General features: G+C 39.9%; 1 protein-coding gene across 3 annotated transcripts; it reads left to right on the forward strand.

The window, feature by feature from the left end:
• The first annotated feature begins 399 nt into the window (after positions 1-399).
• On the forward strand, positions 400-16,103 carry LOC6602546 (lipoma-preferred partner homolog). 3 transcript variants are annotated; one of them, XM_026991015.1, is made up of 7 exons: positions 400-650; positions 9,519-9,948; positions 10,003-10,292; positions 14,800-15,103; positions 15,171-15,519; positions 15,582-15,702; positions 15,764-16,103. In XM_026991015.1, the coding sequence occupies exons 1-7, from the start codon at positions 426-428 to the stop codon at positions 15,893-15,895; spliced, it is 1,851 nt and encodes a 616-aa protein (XP_026846816.1). In that variant the 5' UTR covers positions 400-425; the 3' UTR covers positions 15,896-16,103. The 3 variants fall into 3 exon arrangements, with proteins under 3 accessions (XP_026846816.1, XP_026846817.1, XP_026846818.1); XM_026991016.1 differs by having other exon boundaries at positions 9,570-9,948; XM_026991017.1 differs by lacking the exons at positions 9,519-9,948; positions 10,003-10,292.
• Positions 16,104-17,231: the final 1,128 nt, after the last annotated feature.

A 17,231-nucleotide genomic window follows, 5' to 3' on the forward strand; every position in this document is an offset into this window, starting at 1 on the left:
TATATAAATCAGGTTTACGGATCGTTTATATTGTTACTGTGTGATCCAATTAAGGGTTTCCTTATCAAAGAAAATTATATCAAAACCCCAGAATTTTCCCTAACTACAAAAAAATCTTCGAGAATAGCTTATTATACCCGATGGATTTGTGTTTCCGACCCCATAAAGTATATACGTGTATTCTTGATCAGCATCAAAAGCGAGACAATTGAGCCATGTCTGTCTATCCGTCTTGTTTGACGCCTAGTTCTCAGAGACTATAAGAGCTAGGCAACGAAATTTTGTATCCAGATTCGTATCCACTATTGCTTAAATTTACTGTTATACCCAATATATATAGTGACAAAACTAAAAATTTTAATAAACGTATTCTAATTACTTTTATTACATTATGCTCAGATTAACATCAGTCTAAGTCTGTCGGCATGGAATCTTTGGAATTGCAACTTAGGGAGTTGTCGGTATTGAATAACGTTCAGCCGTTGCCGCCGAAAGGGTTTGCCGTCGAGTATGTAAGACAAGGAAAAGTCGCAGAATTAGTTGGAAATTTACAGCAAAATCCATATGCTGTACAAGATGATACTCTCTATAAGAAAATGGCTCCATCTGTTCCACCAAAGCCGCCAAAGAAGCATAATGAGATGCCTCAGGTATGCATTCACTACTGATGAAACCAAACTACACATATACCTCACTTTGCAGTTGCTTATACAACCATATAGCCAACGACGCCATGTCTGTAAACCATAACCTTCATAGGCATCGTACATATCTATGTATAGGAACTTTTTTCCTCACTAGTTATGGTCAACAAAATACCAATACATAATTACAGCTAACATTTACATACGTTAACAGTACAATTTTCGCTCTGAGGGTTAAATCTAAGGTCTTTGAGAACATTGTTTTGGGCGTAATATTTTGATGTTTGTCCTTATTATACCTTGCAATCTGTTGTAACATCGACAAGGCGCAGTTTTTCTAGTTTATGGTTAGTAAATAATCCATATCGCGTTGCCAATAGGTTTTGTCTGTCTGACCCAAGGTTAGGTTAACCCAGAAGACCCTCAGAGGGGCCCCGCATAGGCCAGTAGGGCCCTTAGTTATCCATATGGAGATTTGTTTTTATTCTTAGCAAAGGCAAGCTCCTTCGGCGTCCTCTTGGTGGCATCTTTCACTGAAACCAGTACCGGGGCGCCGGTATCTTCTTGCCCGACCTGTGAGTAATCCCACTAACCTTCTGCAGTCCTACCATGATAGTTGCAGTAAGTAGTGGCTGAGTTTTTCATTGCGTTCTTTGCTGTGGTTTTCGAAACTCCAAATTGCTTTAAAGCGTTCTAAGGGAGACAGGCAAACCTGGGAAACCAAAATATCCGCACTAACCTTGTCGTGCTTAGGGTGTCTAGTACCTTCCTGCTTGCCAAGACTCTTCTGGAACTGACCTTGGCTACGTTTAAGTTCAATTATGGAGCTGAGGGTCGATGAACAAACCTCCGTTATAGTAAGTTATAAGTTGCCTCTTGATGTTCAACATTTCTTCGACTTTGTGCTGACTATTGCAGCCTAATTAATCGCCATTCGTTACACTGCCCTCAGCCTAATCTTGTTCGTCCCCAACAAGTCCAAGTCTCTCAGCCGTACTATTTTGTAGGGTCAGTTGGCAGTTGGGGTCAGGGTCAGTTAGCCACTCCCTAAATTCCTCGAAATTTAACTAGAAATTGTGGAAACTTTGTTTATAAGACATTTGGCATTTTTATACCCAAAATGAGTATAGGGTTATGTTAGATTAGTGGGGAAAATGGATGTGTGTAACGTCCAGAAGGAAGCGTTTCCGTCTGTCCGTCCCTATTAGCGGTATCCCTATTATTTGGTATCCACACTCCTGTTAGATCTCACTGTTTCATGTGTATTTCAAAATTTCGCCCAACCCCCTTCCACCCACACAAAGGACAAAAATCTGTGGCATCCACACTATTAAAGATACGAGAAAACTAAAAACGCATAATCATTAAGAGTGACCATATCTACGAGTTTGCCGAATCTGAATCAGATCGGATCATTTATATAGCCAAAAGTAGCAAATCAATTTGCAGTTTTCAGTTTCATTCGCATTTGCAATTCGCCCGCAAACATTCTCGCTCAATGTAGCCATACTGACTATATATCGGGTATATCCACTATGTATCGGGTTTCCCTTCGTTTTGAATGTAATAGGTTCTGCACACTGAGCCCATCCCTGGGGAATGGTGGGATTTTTTGCCAGATGTGAAACTCCGATTCACACTCACCATCCACCATCCGTCAAAAACAGCTGATGCCAATAACAAGTACATTATATTTGGGCGGAAGATTTAACCTTTTTTTTTTTTCTTATAATGGATGATGAAGATGTAGCAATTATTTCGGCCGTGTTTCAACAGCAAAATATGCGAACAGCCCGATAGCAGCAACAGCTCTGGTGATTTTAATCAGTCATCAGGACAGATACGATCTGCAATCGCAAAATATTGTTTAGACCAAAATGAAAGTTTCAAACTTATTTATTTAAATTTCTCAGCACTTCCAATAAGTCATTGTGGAATTGTTTTTGCGTTCTTCTTCCTGCGAAGGTCCTGCTCTTCGAATCGCTCTCTGGCGATCTCTGTCATCCAAGAAGTGTCGACTTTTTTGGTTCGCTTTGGCGAGGGCCTTTGTTGCCAGAAAAGGTGCTGGAGCTGCATGATCCGTCCAGATCCAACTCGATAATGTTCGAAAAAAATCATTATTAAAGAATAAATTATGCATAACATAAAGCATTTACAGAGCATACAAATATTTGTTCTATGTTGGCAGTCGTCTCCCATTAATTCGCCACACACTTGCAAATGCAGCCTGGCAGACTCGGCCATGCCGCATTCAATCTCATCGCCAGCCTTGAATGCATCCGAGCCATTGGGCATGATTGTTGTTGTTATACCCGATACTCAAAATGTAACGTCCAGAAGGAATCGTTTCCGACCTCATAAAGTATATATATTCTTGATCAGCATCAATAGCCGAGTCGATTGAGCCATGTCTGTCTGTCCGTCCGTCTGTCCGTCCCCTTCAGCGCCTAGTGCTCAAAGACTATAAGAGCTAGAGTAACGATGTTTTGGATCCAGACTTCTGTGATATGTCACTGCTACAAGAATATTTCAAAACTTTGCCCCGCCCACTTCCGCCCCCACAAAGGGCGAAAATCTGTGGCATTCACAATTTCGACGATACGAGAAAACTAAAAACGCAGAATCATAGAGGATGACTATATGTTCTAGAGTGTAAAATCTGAACCACTTCGTATAATTATCATAGCCAGAATCAATAAAACAATTTCATTCTTTCTCGCTCTGTTTCTCTAACACACAGGTTTCATGGTATTTTTCGCCAATTGCAAAATATGAGTTCAAGGATCTCAGATCCTATAAGAGCCAGAGCAACCAAATTTGGTATCCACATTCCTGTGATATCGGACCTTGACCATTTTGTGTCAAAATTTCGCCACACCCCCTTCCGCCCCCCAAAGGACGAAAATCTGAGGCATCCACAAATCTCAGAGACTATTAAGGCTAGAGTAACCAAATTTGGTACACACTCCTTTAAGATGTCACTAAGATGTCGGCCCCCACAAAGGACGAAAATCTGTTGAATCCACAATATTGCAGATTCGAGAAAACTAAAAACGCAGAATCATAGATATTGACCATATCTATCAGATTGCTGAATCTGGATCAGATCAGATCATTTTTATAACCAAAAGGAACAAATCAATGTGCACTGGCTACGCAGCGCCGACGTCACGCTCAGACTGATTTTCTGTCTCTCTCGCACGCACTCTTTGTCGTGTCGTTTAATATTAGCGGCGTCTGCCGGAGGAGACCCATACTGACTTAGTATCGGGTATCGCAGAAACTCACAACGTTCCCCCTCGTTTTTTGTTTATTTTATCACAATCATTGTGACGTTTAAGAACATCCAAAATGGATGGCGGACTAACTGGGAAATTTTCGGAACGGCAAAACCTTACCTAAATCCCCGAAATGGATGGTGGATGGTCGTTAGTGTGAATAGCCTATAAATGTGAAAACCTGTAGTTTTCTTTTAAGATTGTATTTTGTATTTTTGATTATAAAATTATATCACTCATACTAATTATGTTGTTTGCTGTAACTGTTAGAGCAACTTATACCACAGTCAAAAATAAAAACGAGGGGGAACGTTGTGAGTTAATTCGGAGGCAATACTGTAGTGTGACTGAAATTTATCATCGAAAAATGAACATACATTTATTCAAAAAATTTTATTATATGACAAAATACGACCAAAAAATATGGTTACAACAAATATTACAATACAAGCAAAAAACAAAAGCTGTTTTGTGCTATATTTGTTCAACCCAAAGTAATGAAATGAAATTTGAAATAAGCTAGATTTTATATTTTATTTTAAAATATGCCAAATCTAGATTAAAATAAGCTAAAATGGCAACAGTGCTCCTGGACTCAGGTATCGGCTTTGCTGGTCAGCTCCTTCTGGCTGCTTGTCATTTGATCGCTGAATTTGGTCATTTTGATGTGAGGGTTCCTCAAAGAGTTCTGGAGCTGCTCTGAGATTTGTTGGAGTCGTTCCTCCAACTCTATTCGAGATTCTGCATACTACTTGTTGATCTTCTCAAGTGCCGCATTTGTGGTTCCATTCTATTCAAGAATCGTTCGTTCTTTGTCGTAGATCAGACGCGTTTTTGTTTTAAACACCTTCCTAATCCAACCTCCTATCTGGAAATCTATTCTATTCCGCGAGTGCATGCCATTTTGATTTGTGTTGAATTATTATTTATTGAACTTACAATTTTTCGGCGTTGGCTTGTTGTGTTTGTGTTGTTGCCGTGAGTACATTACATTGCATTACAGCTCTCGTCTCTCGTCTTGTAGCTTTTGTTGTTTTACCACTCTCTCGCTTCAATAACTGTTCTTTCTCTCTTGCCCTTTAAACTTTCTGAGCAATAGCTCTCTCGGCTTAGTACCTCTCGCTATAACCGCTCTCCACTCTGCTCTCTTTTGTTTACCAATTCCGCTTTGAGCGTTGTCTGGCACATTGGTCTAATACCAATTTCTTTTGGAAATTTATTTTTTTCGCCAATTTTCTTTAGTTAATAAATAAATAATAAAAATGGAATACGCTGTGGTCTGCGCCAAAAAAACCTTTAAGAAGCAGATCACCCACGATCAGCCGAATGTCCCCTGCTGGCTCTGCGACAGCGTAGTGCACGCAAAATGCGCTGGATTTTCTGGCGTCGTGAGTGATGCTATAGCCAAACGTAATGGGTTGCATTACAGTTGCGAGGCATGCCGTGCGGTGGAGAATGACATGGTGGCTTTTATGGGGCAGACGCGGAAGGGCTTTAAGGAGCTGACCGTTGGCTTTAGCAAAAGCAATACGATCGGCTCCTAGCCATGGAGTCTCAATTTGGCAGTCTGCAACTGCTGAATGAGTCTCCGAGGCTACTGGGCCTGTGGTGACTAAACCACTGGTATGAGTCCCACAAAAACGACATGTTTTTGTTTCACGGCTGGCCCCTGACCTCACATCTAATGATGTAATTGCTTTTATTCAAAGCAAAATAAAAGCCGTGGGTTTAAAGGTGGAGAAATTTAACTTCTCTTATGCCAGGGAGATAGCCTCGTTTAAGTAAGCATCTCCCCAACTCAATTTGACACCAAATTTTGGCCGGAGCATTTGGTGGTGAAGGAGCTTAAGGCTAAGAAGAAGAATAGGCCCCCCATATCCTTTCCAAATCTTTCCAGTGTGCCACCCTCAACCTCAACTTCCTCTTCCTCAACTTCCCGTCTTGCTTCCACCTTTCCAAAAAACTAACTTCTCGTTTAGTAACCTATCAGAATGTAAGAGGCTTGCGTAGTAAGCTCAGCATTCTTTTCCGGGATAGTGTTGCACTTCCTTCCCACGTTATTGTGTTTACTGAAACCTGGTTAAAGCCGGACATTCTTAGCTCCGAGGTTTTGGCAGGTCGGTCCACAACTTTTACAAAGGACCGTTCGTCTCAACGTGCAGGGGGGGTTTTAATTGCACTGGACTCTTACTTCACGTCGGAACACTTCACAGTCCAAGTTCAACAGGAACTGGAATTCCTGTGTATAAAACTGATTCTTCCCGCTTTCGCTATATTCATTACTTGCTCATATATCCCACCTTCTTCGGATATTTCAATTTATGAGCCGCACTTGTCCGCATTAACCGTTGTTTCTTCCTCGCTATCAGATAAAGATCATATGATAGTTCTAGGTGACTTCAACTTGCCAGGAACTGTTTGGTCTTCGGTAAACGAGTCTAGTATCCTAGTGCCCATGTCACGACATGACTTTGTTGACGGCTTGCTTGACCTGTCCCTGTCTCAAGTCAACCATGTGAAAAATTCCTTGGGGCTTAATAATCTAATTAGGGATTTTGATTGGTCCGCTTTGTACTTGTGCACTGATGTCATAAAAGGCACAAACATTTTTTGCAATGCTCTTGGCACATTTCTTGTCCGATTAGATCTGGAAAAGCCCCTGGGTTTACCAAAGAGTTATCCAGCCTAAAAAATTTAAAATCAAGACTTTATAAAAAATTTCAGGAAGTTGGTTCTCCTACTTCTCACTCTCCTCTCGCTATGAAATAGCTCGGTCAAACTTTTCAGTTCTTAATGCACAATGCTATAAGAACTCCCTATCTCGATGCAGGATACGTTTTTCTCAGGACCCTAAACAGTTTTACTGCTTCGTAAACAGTAAGCGTAAAACGTCCGCACAACAATCCTCGCTATCATTTTGTAATACGCCGGCAAATGATAATCAGGCAATTGCGGATCTTTTTGCCCAATTTTTCCACACCGCCTATTCTAAGGGAAAGCTACTCTGGTCATCCGACCCATACGGTTAAATGAATGTTCTTTACATCATGATCTTTGACTAGTTAAGCCGGTGTTTTCACCGGGTCCAGACAGGGTTCCAGGTTGTGTACTCAGGTACTGCGCCGAGGCTCTGTGTGGACCCTTGCTTAAACTATTCACCCTGTCCATCGATTCTTCTTGCTTCCCCCATCTGGAAAGAATCGTTTATAATTCCTCTCCATAAAAAAGGTAGCAAGTCTGACGTAAAAAACTATAGTTATAGCAAAGTTATCCGCTATCCCCAAAATGTTTGAGAAGGTATTAACTCCGCACTTGCAACATCTCTCCAAGTCACTTATATCTCCCACTCAGCATGGATTTATAAGGCGGCGATCAACCACCACGAATTTGTTAGAGTTTACCTCTTTCATTGTTAAAGGTACCTTACAAGGTAACTTACAGACGGATGTCATTTACACCGACTTTTGTAAAGCATTCGACTCTGTAAACCATTCCCTTCAAGCGCATAAACTAGACCTTTTAGGGTTTCCGCCCAACCTCCTGAGATGGATTTCTAGCTACCTTTGTTCCAGGTCTCTAAGAGTCCTCTTCAAAAACTCGCTCTCTTCACCAGTCAAGGTTTCTTTGGGAGTACCACAGGGCAGCCATCTAGGCCCCTTACTCTTCTCATTCTTTATTAATGACTTGCCTTCGGTATTGACATATTCTCGAGTACTAATGTATGCGGATGATGTTAAACACTGTGTCCAGTATAAGGACATTTCATTTCATTCTCGCTTGCAATCCGATCTCAATAACTTTCAGTCATGGTGTTGTGCAAACTTGTTACATCTTAATGCCTCGAAATGCAAAGTTAAAGTTTTCCGAACACATTTCTACCATGGTAAATAAGGCCATGGGCGTGCTTGGGTTTATAAAGAGGTGGCCAAAGGAATTTGACGACCCCTATATAACAAAGACTCTCTATACCTCGGTTGTTCATCCGATCTTAGAATACGGCTCCTGTGTATGGTATCCTCAGTACAAAGTACACCAGGACCGTATAGAATCAGTACAGAAAAACTTTTTACTCTTTGCTCTGCGTGGCCTTAACTGGAATAAAGGTGTGTTAGTAAACCTCCCATCCTTAGTTAACCGTAGAAAAATGCTTGGTGTGATTTTTATCAGGGCTGTCTATGTCACCCCTGATCTATTGTGCCGCATAAACTTCATGATTCATATTAGACTTACTAGAAATTTTATATCGTTGTTCCTTCCACATTGTATATCGAATTATTCCTTGCATAAACCGTTTAGGGTCTTATGCTCGGACTATAATTCCCTCTACCATATCATATCCACCTCAAATTCTCTTCCTCTTGTTAAATTACTAATCCTTACACACCTTCCTAGTAATTAGTAATTAGTAATTGTAGTGGTATTTTTTTTATGATTTTTATATTTTGAATGCATGCCTAGTTCTCTTAGGAACTTTAGTGCTAATCTTCCTCGAATATTAGTCTAACAGCTTTCTTTCCTGCATGCTCGCGTAACAGCCTTCTGCTGGTGTCACACGGGCCACTTGACGGTGCAGTAATTGCATCGCCTCTTGAAAGATGCAGTCATTGCATGTCAACGTCCACGATAGATTCTTTCACTCCACTTTCGCCTGGCTGGAGACGAGAGCTGCTGCAGTTTTTCTTGTCTGGACAATCAGTTCAGCAATCTTCTCCTCCAGCTTGGCAAACTGTATGCTGCCCTCCTCATCGGAGTCAGCCATCTGCTGTTGCAGGCGCTTCAGTTCGTCTTCGATAGTCTGTTGGGCATTTTTGCTTCATTCCGAATGCACTTGGACATCTGGCAGTTTCTGTTCCTATTGCTCGACGGTCAAGTGGCTTTTCCTCAGTAATGCGAATGATTCGCTCAGCTGGAGATTCTTTTGGGCATTGAGTTGGCTGCTTTCCTTGAGCTGGGACGGCCACCCGCTCTTCCATAGAGGATTTGTCCTGTTCGAGTTGTTTGTTGGTCGTCAGACTTATTGATTCTATTGGTTCGTCAATTGTCTAACCTCAGATAGTTGATGCTCCACTTGCTGCATCTGCTGTTCGTGCTTCTCCACCACTTCTTCACCACCATTCTCTTGATTACAGAATGAGATGCACCTGTGTCCAAACTTAGTAACAGCTCGGTTACATCCACAACGTTCTTCGATATTCGCTCCAACTGGGAAACGAGAATTGTGGGACAGCTCGTAGGATGTGCCTTCGTATTAGCCCTTGCCCCTCTGTGCCGACTCGTTAAAGTTTAACAAATCTGTCTCAAAGGTCTAGTCTAGTCCAATATTTTTGATATGCCTTGTTCCTGCGATAATTTCCGTTCTATGGACCACGATCTCGGCCTTTTTTGTCTTCCGTTCTTACGTTTCTTCTGGAATATTAACATATTTTGAATTTAATTTTTCAATTCATACATAAATAAATGCATATGTATGTATATAGTGTATGAGGCTCGAAAAAAACGTTCCAACTAGCTTTTATTTTGTATTTATATTATGCACTAATATGACTGCCTACTTGTATTTATTTCTAAAGTAATTTGCTTCTTAAACAAATTAAAGGTTCCATTAAGTAAGCAAGTTACTTGTTCACGGGAACCGCTTTATTCACAGCCCCTACTTGGTTCGGAGAAACCATTTGGCGCGTCCGTTCTTTTTCGTAAGCACCAAAACTTTGACTGTGAAGTTTCCGGAAAACCCAGTAATAGTAAATCAACTTTGGACAATCCGGCTGTTTTGGAACAGCAATTAGAGGCTCTGGCGTATCACAAGCTTCAAATGGAAAAAAAAGGCCTCTTAGGACTGCAAATGCAATCGGCAAAATCTAACATAAATGTTCCAAAGTTGTCATCTAACTCTTTGGGCAACAGTATAATCTACAGCAATATAAAAACCCCGTCTGATAGTACCCTACAAACAGAAAATATACCGTCAATATTTGGGCGCACGTCTACCGAACCCTCCACACTTTACTCCAATGTACATTCAACAGGTAAAATTCACTTGCCCTTCTGAATGACAGTACTTACTGAATTTAACCTTTCAGATGCAAACACTAATGATATTGTGTCATCGTTGCGTTCTTTACCTAGAATGCTTTCCGTCTGTACTAACTCATTGTCAGAGAAGGAAAGAGAAGAAGATATGCCGCCACCTAGCCCTGTAAGTGCTGTTAGCTCTTCATATAGCGAGCTAAGACGTGCTACGAATTTGTTCAACAAGCCAATGGACCTGGTGGAAAATAATTTAAAACTTCTGCCACCGCCCAAAACATTCATCAGTGCTACAAAAAACTGTTCAAGTCAATATTCGGTGCAACATAACGCAATGCTTAAGGTAAATGTATAAATAAACAATTCACAATGGCCTGGTGGTGGATGTTTTCAATCTCATCTTGTTACGCTGCCATATGCCGTCTATATTATACGGTGGTCCAATTTTTACAATATGTTATGAAAAAGAATGTAATGCCACAAATCTGCCTATTTTGTGTTTTCAAGGTATTGTTCCTTATTGACCTTGAAACGAACCCGTTGGCCGTCTGAAATTAGCTTAGACTCTGCGGTCTGTGGGTTTGTTGCAACAAATTTATAATGTTTCCCTGGCGACATTTGAGTGAACGGCCGAGGTTAATTACACAAGCATTCGTATCATTTTGTTCACTCTTTTTAATGACTGATAATTTTAACATACACAAAATTTCAAAACAGTTGCTAATCTATGATTTTATTATTAATGTAAATTATAAAATATATTTCTACATTCCGTCCGAACCTGTCACTTTTTTATTGGAAGCCGATGTGATATATGAATGATGCACTCAAAACAGCGGATCTATGTAGTTTTGAACTAGTTCCACATTTTTTAATATTGATGGAATTGCATTGCAAATTCCTCCGACCTACGAAGATGATTTTTCACTCGAGCTTAAGACCTTTCCATCAATCATTATCAAATAAAATTCATGATTTATTTGAAAAACATTAAAGGTTGTATGAAGAATCTGTTGAATTTTCTGCTTTATATTTGCAACTTATGTGCGGACTAAGCCAAATTGATGAAATTTTGCCAAATTACTGCATTAGTATCTAGTATTTGCAGTGGAATAAGGTAAATGGAACCATTTTATCAACCATTTAAATCTCAGGATCACTAAAGCGCTGACGGTAATTTAAATGGCCACTGCTCCCATCACAGCCAAATTTAAATTAGTCTTTCAATGTAGGGCTGAATTTTGAGCTCTAATGCTGCATCAAATTTGTATGCCTTTTAGATAAAACGTAACATGGAAACAATTTTGATCCATGCAGTTTACCATGCATCAACAATTCTTCGCAAGGAGTTTGGTTGATTTCTGCAGTCAGAGAATAGTTTTTCTGGGCGCCGAGAAGTACTTGCTGCTGTTTGAGTTAATATTAGTGTTTCTTTCAAAAATTGTTCGTTGTTTTTAATTAATTTTAATTAATCAGTTAATACTGATGACTTTTCAACTTTTGACACTTAAACTTTTTTTTGCACAGTGCCATTGTGCCATATTGAGAAAAGCGTGATTCTCGACCGTGGTTTTGTACCTATGAAATCATTCATGTCGTAGTTCATTGTAACACGGACGATTCACAATGACTATTTTCAAACAAAAAAAAGGTAGAAGGCGGATGGGGACGGATGTCAAAAGTTCTATTCCACGAAGGTCTCTGGTATGTAAGTAAAAGCTCTCCATAGGAAATTTTAAGTTCTACAACGATTTACCACTAATATACACACATGTCTTTTATTTTAATACATACCAAGTATGATCAAGTTAAACAGTTATTTCAATACAAAACGCAAAACATTAAGATTGACTTAGCTGAACAACAAACCTTAAAACGGCATTTTTATTTTGGTATTTACCCTCGCGCGGTTTGACTATCAAAGGGAAAAATATATAAAAATCGGAATAATTATCAGCGGGAAATAAATATTAATTTGTTTATTTTCTGCCAAATTGCAAAGTCGACCACTGTGGGGCGGCTGTTGTCCTCTTATGGTCTCTGAGATCTAGACGCTGTCGGTCAGGCCGTCCGACATCGCTATATCGACTCGGCTATTGATACTGATCAAGAATCTGCATACATAAATACATTATAATAATAATCTCTTATGATTAGCAAATGTTTAACAAATATTTGTTTCTTTTGTTGGCTGCAAAAAAATTTCTGTGCAATATTTCAAATTAATGTTTTTTAGTGTGCCTTCATACCAGTTGTCTTCGCACACAAATAAAAAACGAGGTGGAACGTTGTGAGTTGCTGCGGACACCGCAACTCTACAGTTATACCCGATACTAAGTCAGTATGGCTCTCCTCCGGCAGACGGCGCTAATATTAAACGACACGACAAAGAGTGCGTGCGAGAGAGACAGAAAATCAGTCTGTGCATGACGTCGGGCGCTGCGTAGCTAGTGCAAATTGATTTGTTCCTATTAACTATATAAAATGATCCGATCTGATCCAGACTCAGCAATCTGATAGATATGGTCATTCTCTATGATTCTGCGTTTTTAGTTTTCTCGAATCTGCAATATTGTGGATGCAACAGATTCTCGTCCTTTGTGGGGGCGGAAGGGGGTGGGGCGAAATTCTGAGATGTACGTTTTATAGTGGGATCTAACAGAAGTGCGGATACCAAATTTGGTTACTCTAGCCTTAAAGTCTCTGAGATTTGTGGTTGCCCCAGATTTTCGTCCTTTGTGGGGGCGGAAGGGGGTGCGCGAAATTTTGACACAAAACGGTCAAGGTCCGATATCACAGGAGTGTGAATACCAAATTTGGTTGCTCTAGCTCTTATGGGTTCTGAGATCCTTGAACACATATTTTGCAATTGGCAAAACCGACCATTAAACCTGTGTGTTAGAGTGAGACAGAGCGAGAAAGAGTGAAATTGTTTTCGTGATTCTGGCTATAATAATTATACGATCTGGTTCAGATTTTGCACTCTGTAAGATATAGTCATCTTCGACGATTCTGCGTTTTTAGTTTTTTCGTATCGTCGAGATTGTGGATGCCACAGATTTTCTCCCTTTGTGGGGGCGGAAGTGGGCGGGGCAAAGTTTTGAAATATTTTTGTAGCAGTGACATATCACAGAAGTCTGGATCCAAAACATCGTTGCTCTAGCTCTTATAGTCTTTGAGCATTAGGCGCTGAAGGGGACGGACAGACGGACGGACGGACAGACGGACAGACAGACAGGGCTCAATCGACTCGGCTATTGATGCTGATCAAGAATATATATACTTTATGGGGTCGGAAACGATTCCTTCTGGACGTTACACACATCCACTTTTACCACAAATCTAATATACCCCAATACTCATTTTGAGTATCGGGTATAAAAAAATACTGAATTTTTAAAAGAGTAAGCAGCTTTGCCGGTAATACAGACAGTGTGAAGTAATTATGAGCAACAACTTCCAGATCGCAAAATGCCCTTTTGAGAACTTTGATTAGCGAACAAGTAAGCAAAAATGAACTAGTGAACAAAATATAACAAAATATAACGGACGAGTTAGCCACTACATCTGGCACGACAACCCCCTTTCTCCAAGATAAGCTTCCAAGCTTATCATAAAAGAGAAATACAAGCGACTGACTGACGATATGTGGCAAATAATGCCACGATGTCGCATAACTCGGTTAACATGGTCGACCATAGACAGGAAGCGCACCTCTGAGCTATGCAAACTAGGCAGGAAAAGTTGCAGCGCAGTCGTACGTTCCCTCACGGGACATTGGCCCACGCTAACAGGCTAGGTTCCCCACATAATGATTTTAATTATTTCACAATGATTTCCACAGCTGCAGAGGCGATGAAGAGGAGGAGACAGTAAAACACCTGTTCTGCCCCTGTCCAGCTCTCAGCAGAAGAAGGCTACAACACTTAGGCTCAGCCTTTCTAACTGACATTTCGGAGATGTCTACACTATGTCCCAGGAAGATCGCTTACTTTGTAAGAGCATCTGGTTGGCACAATTGCTGACATGAAGTCCCACATCGCAGGAAGGAAATGATCCCAAGCGGTATCATAACGGGCCGAAACCGACCTAAGTGTGGCGGGCTCTGAGCGAGCCTGGTATTCGCCTACAAGTAACAATAGAGACAATTTTGTGTGTAGAAACCTCGGTAGAAACCTACATTAATCTTCCTTTCACAGATTTTACCATTTTGCTAGATTAAGCCAAAGTAGATTTCTATTTCGCGTACGTTGGCGAACACATTTTTATACCCGATACTCAAAATGAGTATAGGGGTATACTAGATTTGTAGTGAAAGTGGATGTTTGTGACGTCCAGAAGGAAGTGTTTCCGGCCCCATAATTTATATGCATATAATATTCTTGATCAGCATCAATAGCCGAGTCGATTGAGACCTGTCTGTCTGTCCATCCATATGAGCGCCTAGTGCTCAGAGACTATAAGAGCTAGAGCAACGACACTTTGTATCCGGACCTCTCTGATATCTGACACAAATCTGTGGCATCCACACTATTAAAGACACAAGAAAACTAAAAACGCACAATCATAAAGATTGACTATATCTACCAGTTTGCCGAATCTGAATCAGATCGGATCATTTTTATAGCCAAAAGTAAGAAATCAATTTGCAGTGGCCACGAAATGCCCGACGACATGTTCATGTTAAGCACCATTCCCTATCGACTTTCGAGAGACGGAAAAGCTTTGTCATCGGAGTCTTAGGTGGGTGGCTGTGTAATAGATCTGTTTTGATGTTTGAGCAAGAACAGTTGGGACTTTCAGACCAAATAGGTCTAAATAAATGTATAATATATTTTGTTTTTTTGCAGAGTTCATCGACATATGATTCAATATATGAGCCTATAAATCCTCGTTCACCTGGAGATTTGCTGTCCCGTGCAAGTTATAATATGTATGACACATACGTTAATGATAACAATATTGCGAGTAGATCCGGTGATGTCAATTCTTTGATAGCAATTGATTCGCACAATGGGCTATATATCAGAGGCGGTGCTCTGGCTGAAGGTTACGAAGACCAAAATACTTATCAAAATAAAAATAAGAATGATGGGGGTTTAGGACACTGTGCTGTCAATCCCACTCACCAAACACATGAATTTGAAAATTATGGTACGTCAAAAATGTTCAAATACTTATTTTAAACTAATAAAATAATAACTATTGATTCTGCACCTAGGTCGGTGCGTTAAATGCAATGAGCGAGTGTTAGGAGAAAGCAGTGGTTGCACGGCAATGGAGCAAATTTACCATATATCCTGTTTCACATGCACAAACTGTCAAATAAACCTGCAGGGTAAACCATTTTATGCCCTGGAGGGTAAACCATACTGCGAGTATGACTATTTGCAAACTCTTGAGAAATGTTCAGTTTGCATGAAGCCAATTTTGGAGAGAATTCTCAGAGCTACAGGAAAGCCGTACCATCCGCAATGCTTTACATGTGTTGTATGTGGGAAAAGTTTGGATGGTTTATTGTTCACCGTTGATGCCACTAATCAAAATTATTGCATTACCGATTTCCATAAGTATGAGATATGATTTAAGGGCACTTCTCATTACTGATTCTTTATTTTATTGCTAAATATAGAAAATTTGCACCGCGTTGCTGCGTTTGCAAGGAACCAATTATGCCTGACCCAGGGCAAGAAGAAACTGTACGAGTGGTGGCTCTGGACCGTAGTTTTCACTTGGAATGCTATAAATGCGAGGTAAAATGTTTTAATGATGCATACTCGTAATGAAATATTAATAGTGTGTATATTCAAAAAGGACTGTGGGCTCTTATTATCATCCGAAGCTGATGGTCGGGGATGCTACCCCTTAGATGATCATATCCTTTGTAAGAGCTGCAATGCACAACGTGTCCAAGTTTTAACCAATCGGATGACAACGGACCATTAAGTCTAGAGAAATATGTCTTATGCACTGATACACAAATAGTCGAATTTTATTACATTCCATGCGCATTACTTATTCGTTATTATTGTATCGCAAAGCTATAAAGCCAAAAATATTCGTACTTATTCATAAAGGCGTATATACCTACTAATTAAACCCGCCGCAACTTTGTCCATGTGCAATTATTTAAATAAATATAACAATATCTTAAGTTCGATGCCTTTTTTTACTAAACTAAAACGAATTTTTGTATGTTAAGTGAAGGTGGGGAGGGAAGCATTACGGCGCTATCAGATATTAGCAGATTCATTACGCTCTGTCTACGCTATTTCAGTTTCTGACCTGAGTGGCTAAAAAAAACACAAATATTTTACTTTTCCAATCAATTTTTCCGATTCAAACCTAATCCGTTTACGAAAGAAGGGAAACGTGCTGAAGTTTAATTTTTATACGTCCGATCCCTGTAACAAAAATTTAACTTAAAAAAAAAGGTAAAATGGTTCAATTGTGATTCTAAAATTAAAGTTTTCTTTTAAACAATTTTCTTGCGTTAATGGGCATAGCAAACATATATATATATTTATTTTTTTTGGTATTTTATATTTTCTTGAATGAAGGTATCATTTTCAACCCGATAAAATATGAATACACGATTTTAGCCTTATCTGATTCTATACCAACTTTTCAATCAAGTTTCAAACGTTTCTTACTTTGTCTAGTGTCTAACTTCTTTTGCTGAATATATTGATTGTGTATATGTGTAAGTCGGAAGTAAGTCCGGATCTTTTCTTGCGTTTTTGCTTGATGCAATAGATTTGAGCACACTTGCCTATTGCAAGAATGTGTTAGGATTTTGTATCGGGGCTGCCAAATGTTTTTTGGGAAATTTCGCATTTCCACACTAATATTGGCGCCAATTCCACAACTTGGTTTGGTTTTCCACCGCAGTTTAACCGACGCGCGTTTTGCGTCTGCTCCCTTCAATCTGATATCGATATTTGGGATCTGGGTTCCGCGCGTATGACCATCGCGTCGCTTGGTCTTTTAATTTTATTGTATTGTATTGTATTTAAAAATTTCGCCCCGGCGCCTTCTGCCCACACACAAAGGACAAAAATCTGTGGGATCCACAATTTTGAAGGAGTGGGATAAAACGCTATGTTGGTGTGAGAATAGAAAAAAAGAGACAGATGTAAAAAAATGTAAAGAAAAATGGAAACAGATAAAATCAAACACATAACACATTTTTAAATCTCCCAATCTCCCATCGATCGATTTGTACGAATTTATTTTTGCCAAAAAATCAATTTTTCCCTTTTGCGAACAGCGATAGATGATT

Source organism: Drosophila persimilis, unplaced genomic scaffold (assembly GCF_003286085.1).
Source record: "Drosophila persimilis strain 14011-0111.01,24,50 unplaced genomic scaffold, DperRS2 tig00000652-arrow-arrow-pilon, whole genome shotgun sequence".
NCBI lineage: Eukaryota > Metazoa > Arthropoda > Insecta > Diptera > Drosophilidae > Drosophila > Drosophila persimilis.

Coding starts and splice junctions, on each gene's coding strand:
- LOC6602546 (XM_026991015.1), top strand. CDS start 426: ATGGAATCTTTGGAATTGCAACTTAGGGAGTTGTCGGTATTGAATAAC. Junction 15,520..15,581: donor TGCATTACCGATTTCCATAA/GTATGAGATATG, acceptor TGCTAAATATAG/AAAATTTGCACCGCGTTGCT. Junction 15,703..15,763: donor TGGAATGCTATAAATGCGAG/GTAAAATGTTTT, acceptor ATATTCAAAAAG/GACTGTGGGCTCTTATTATC.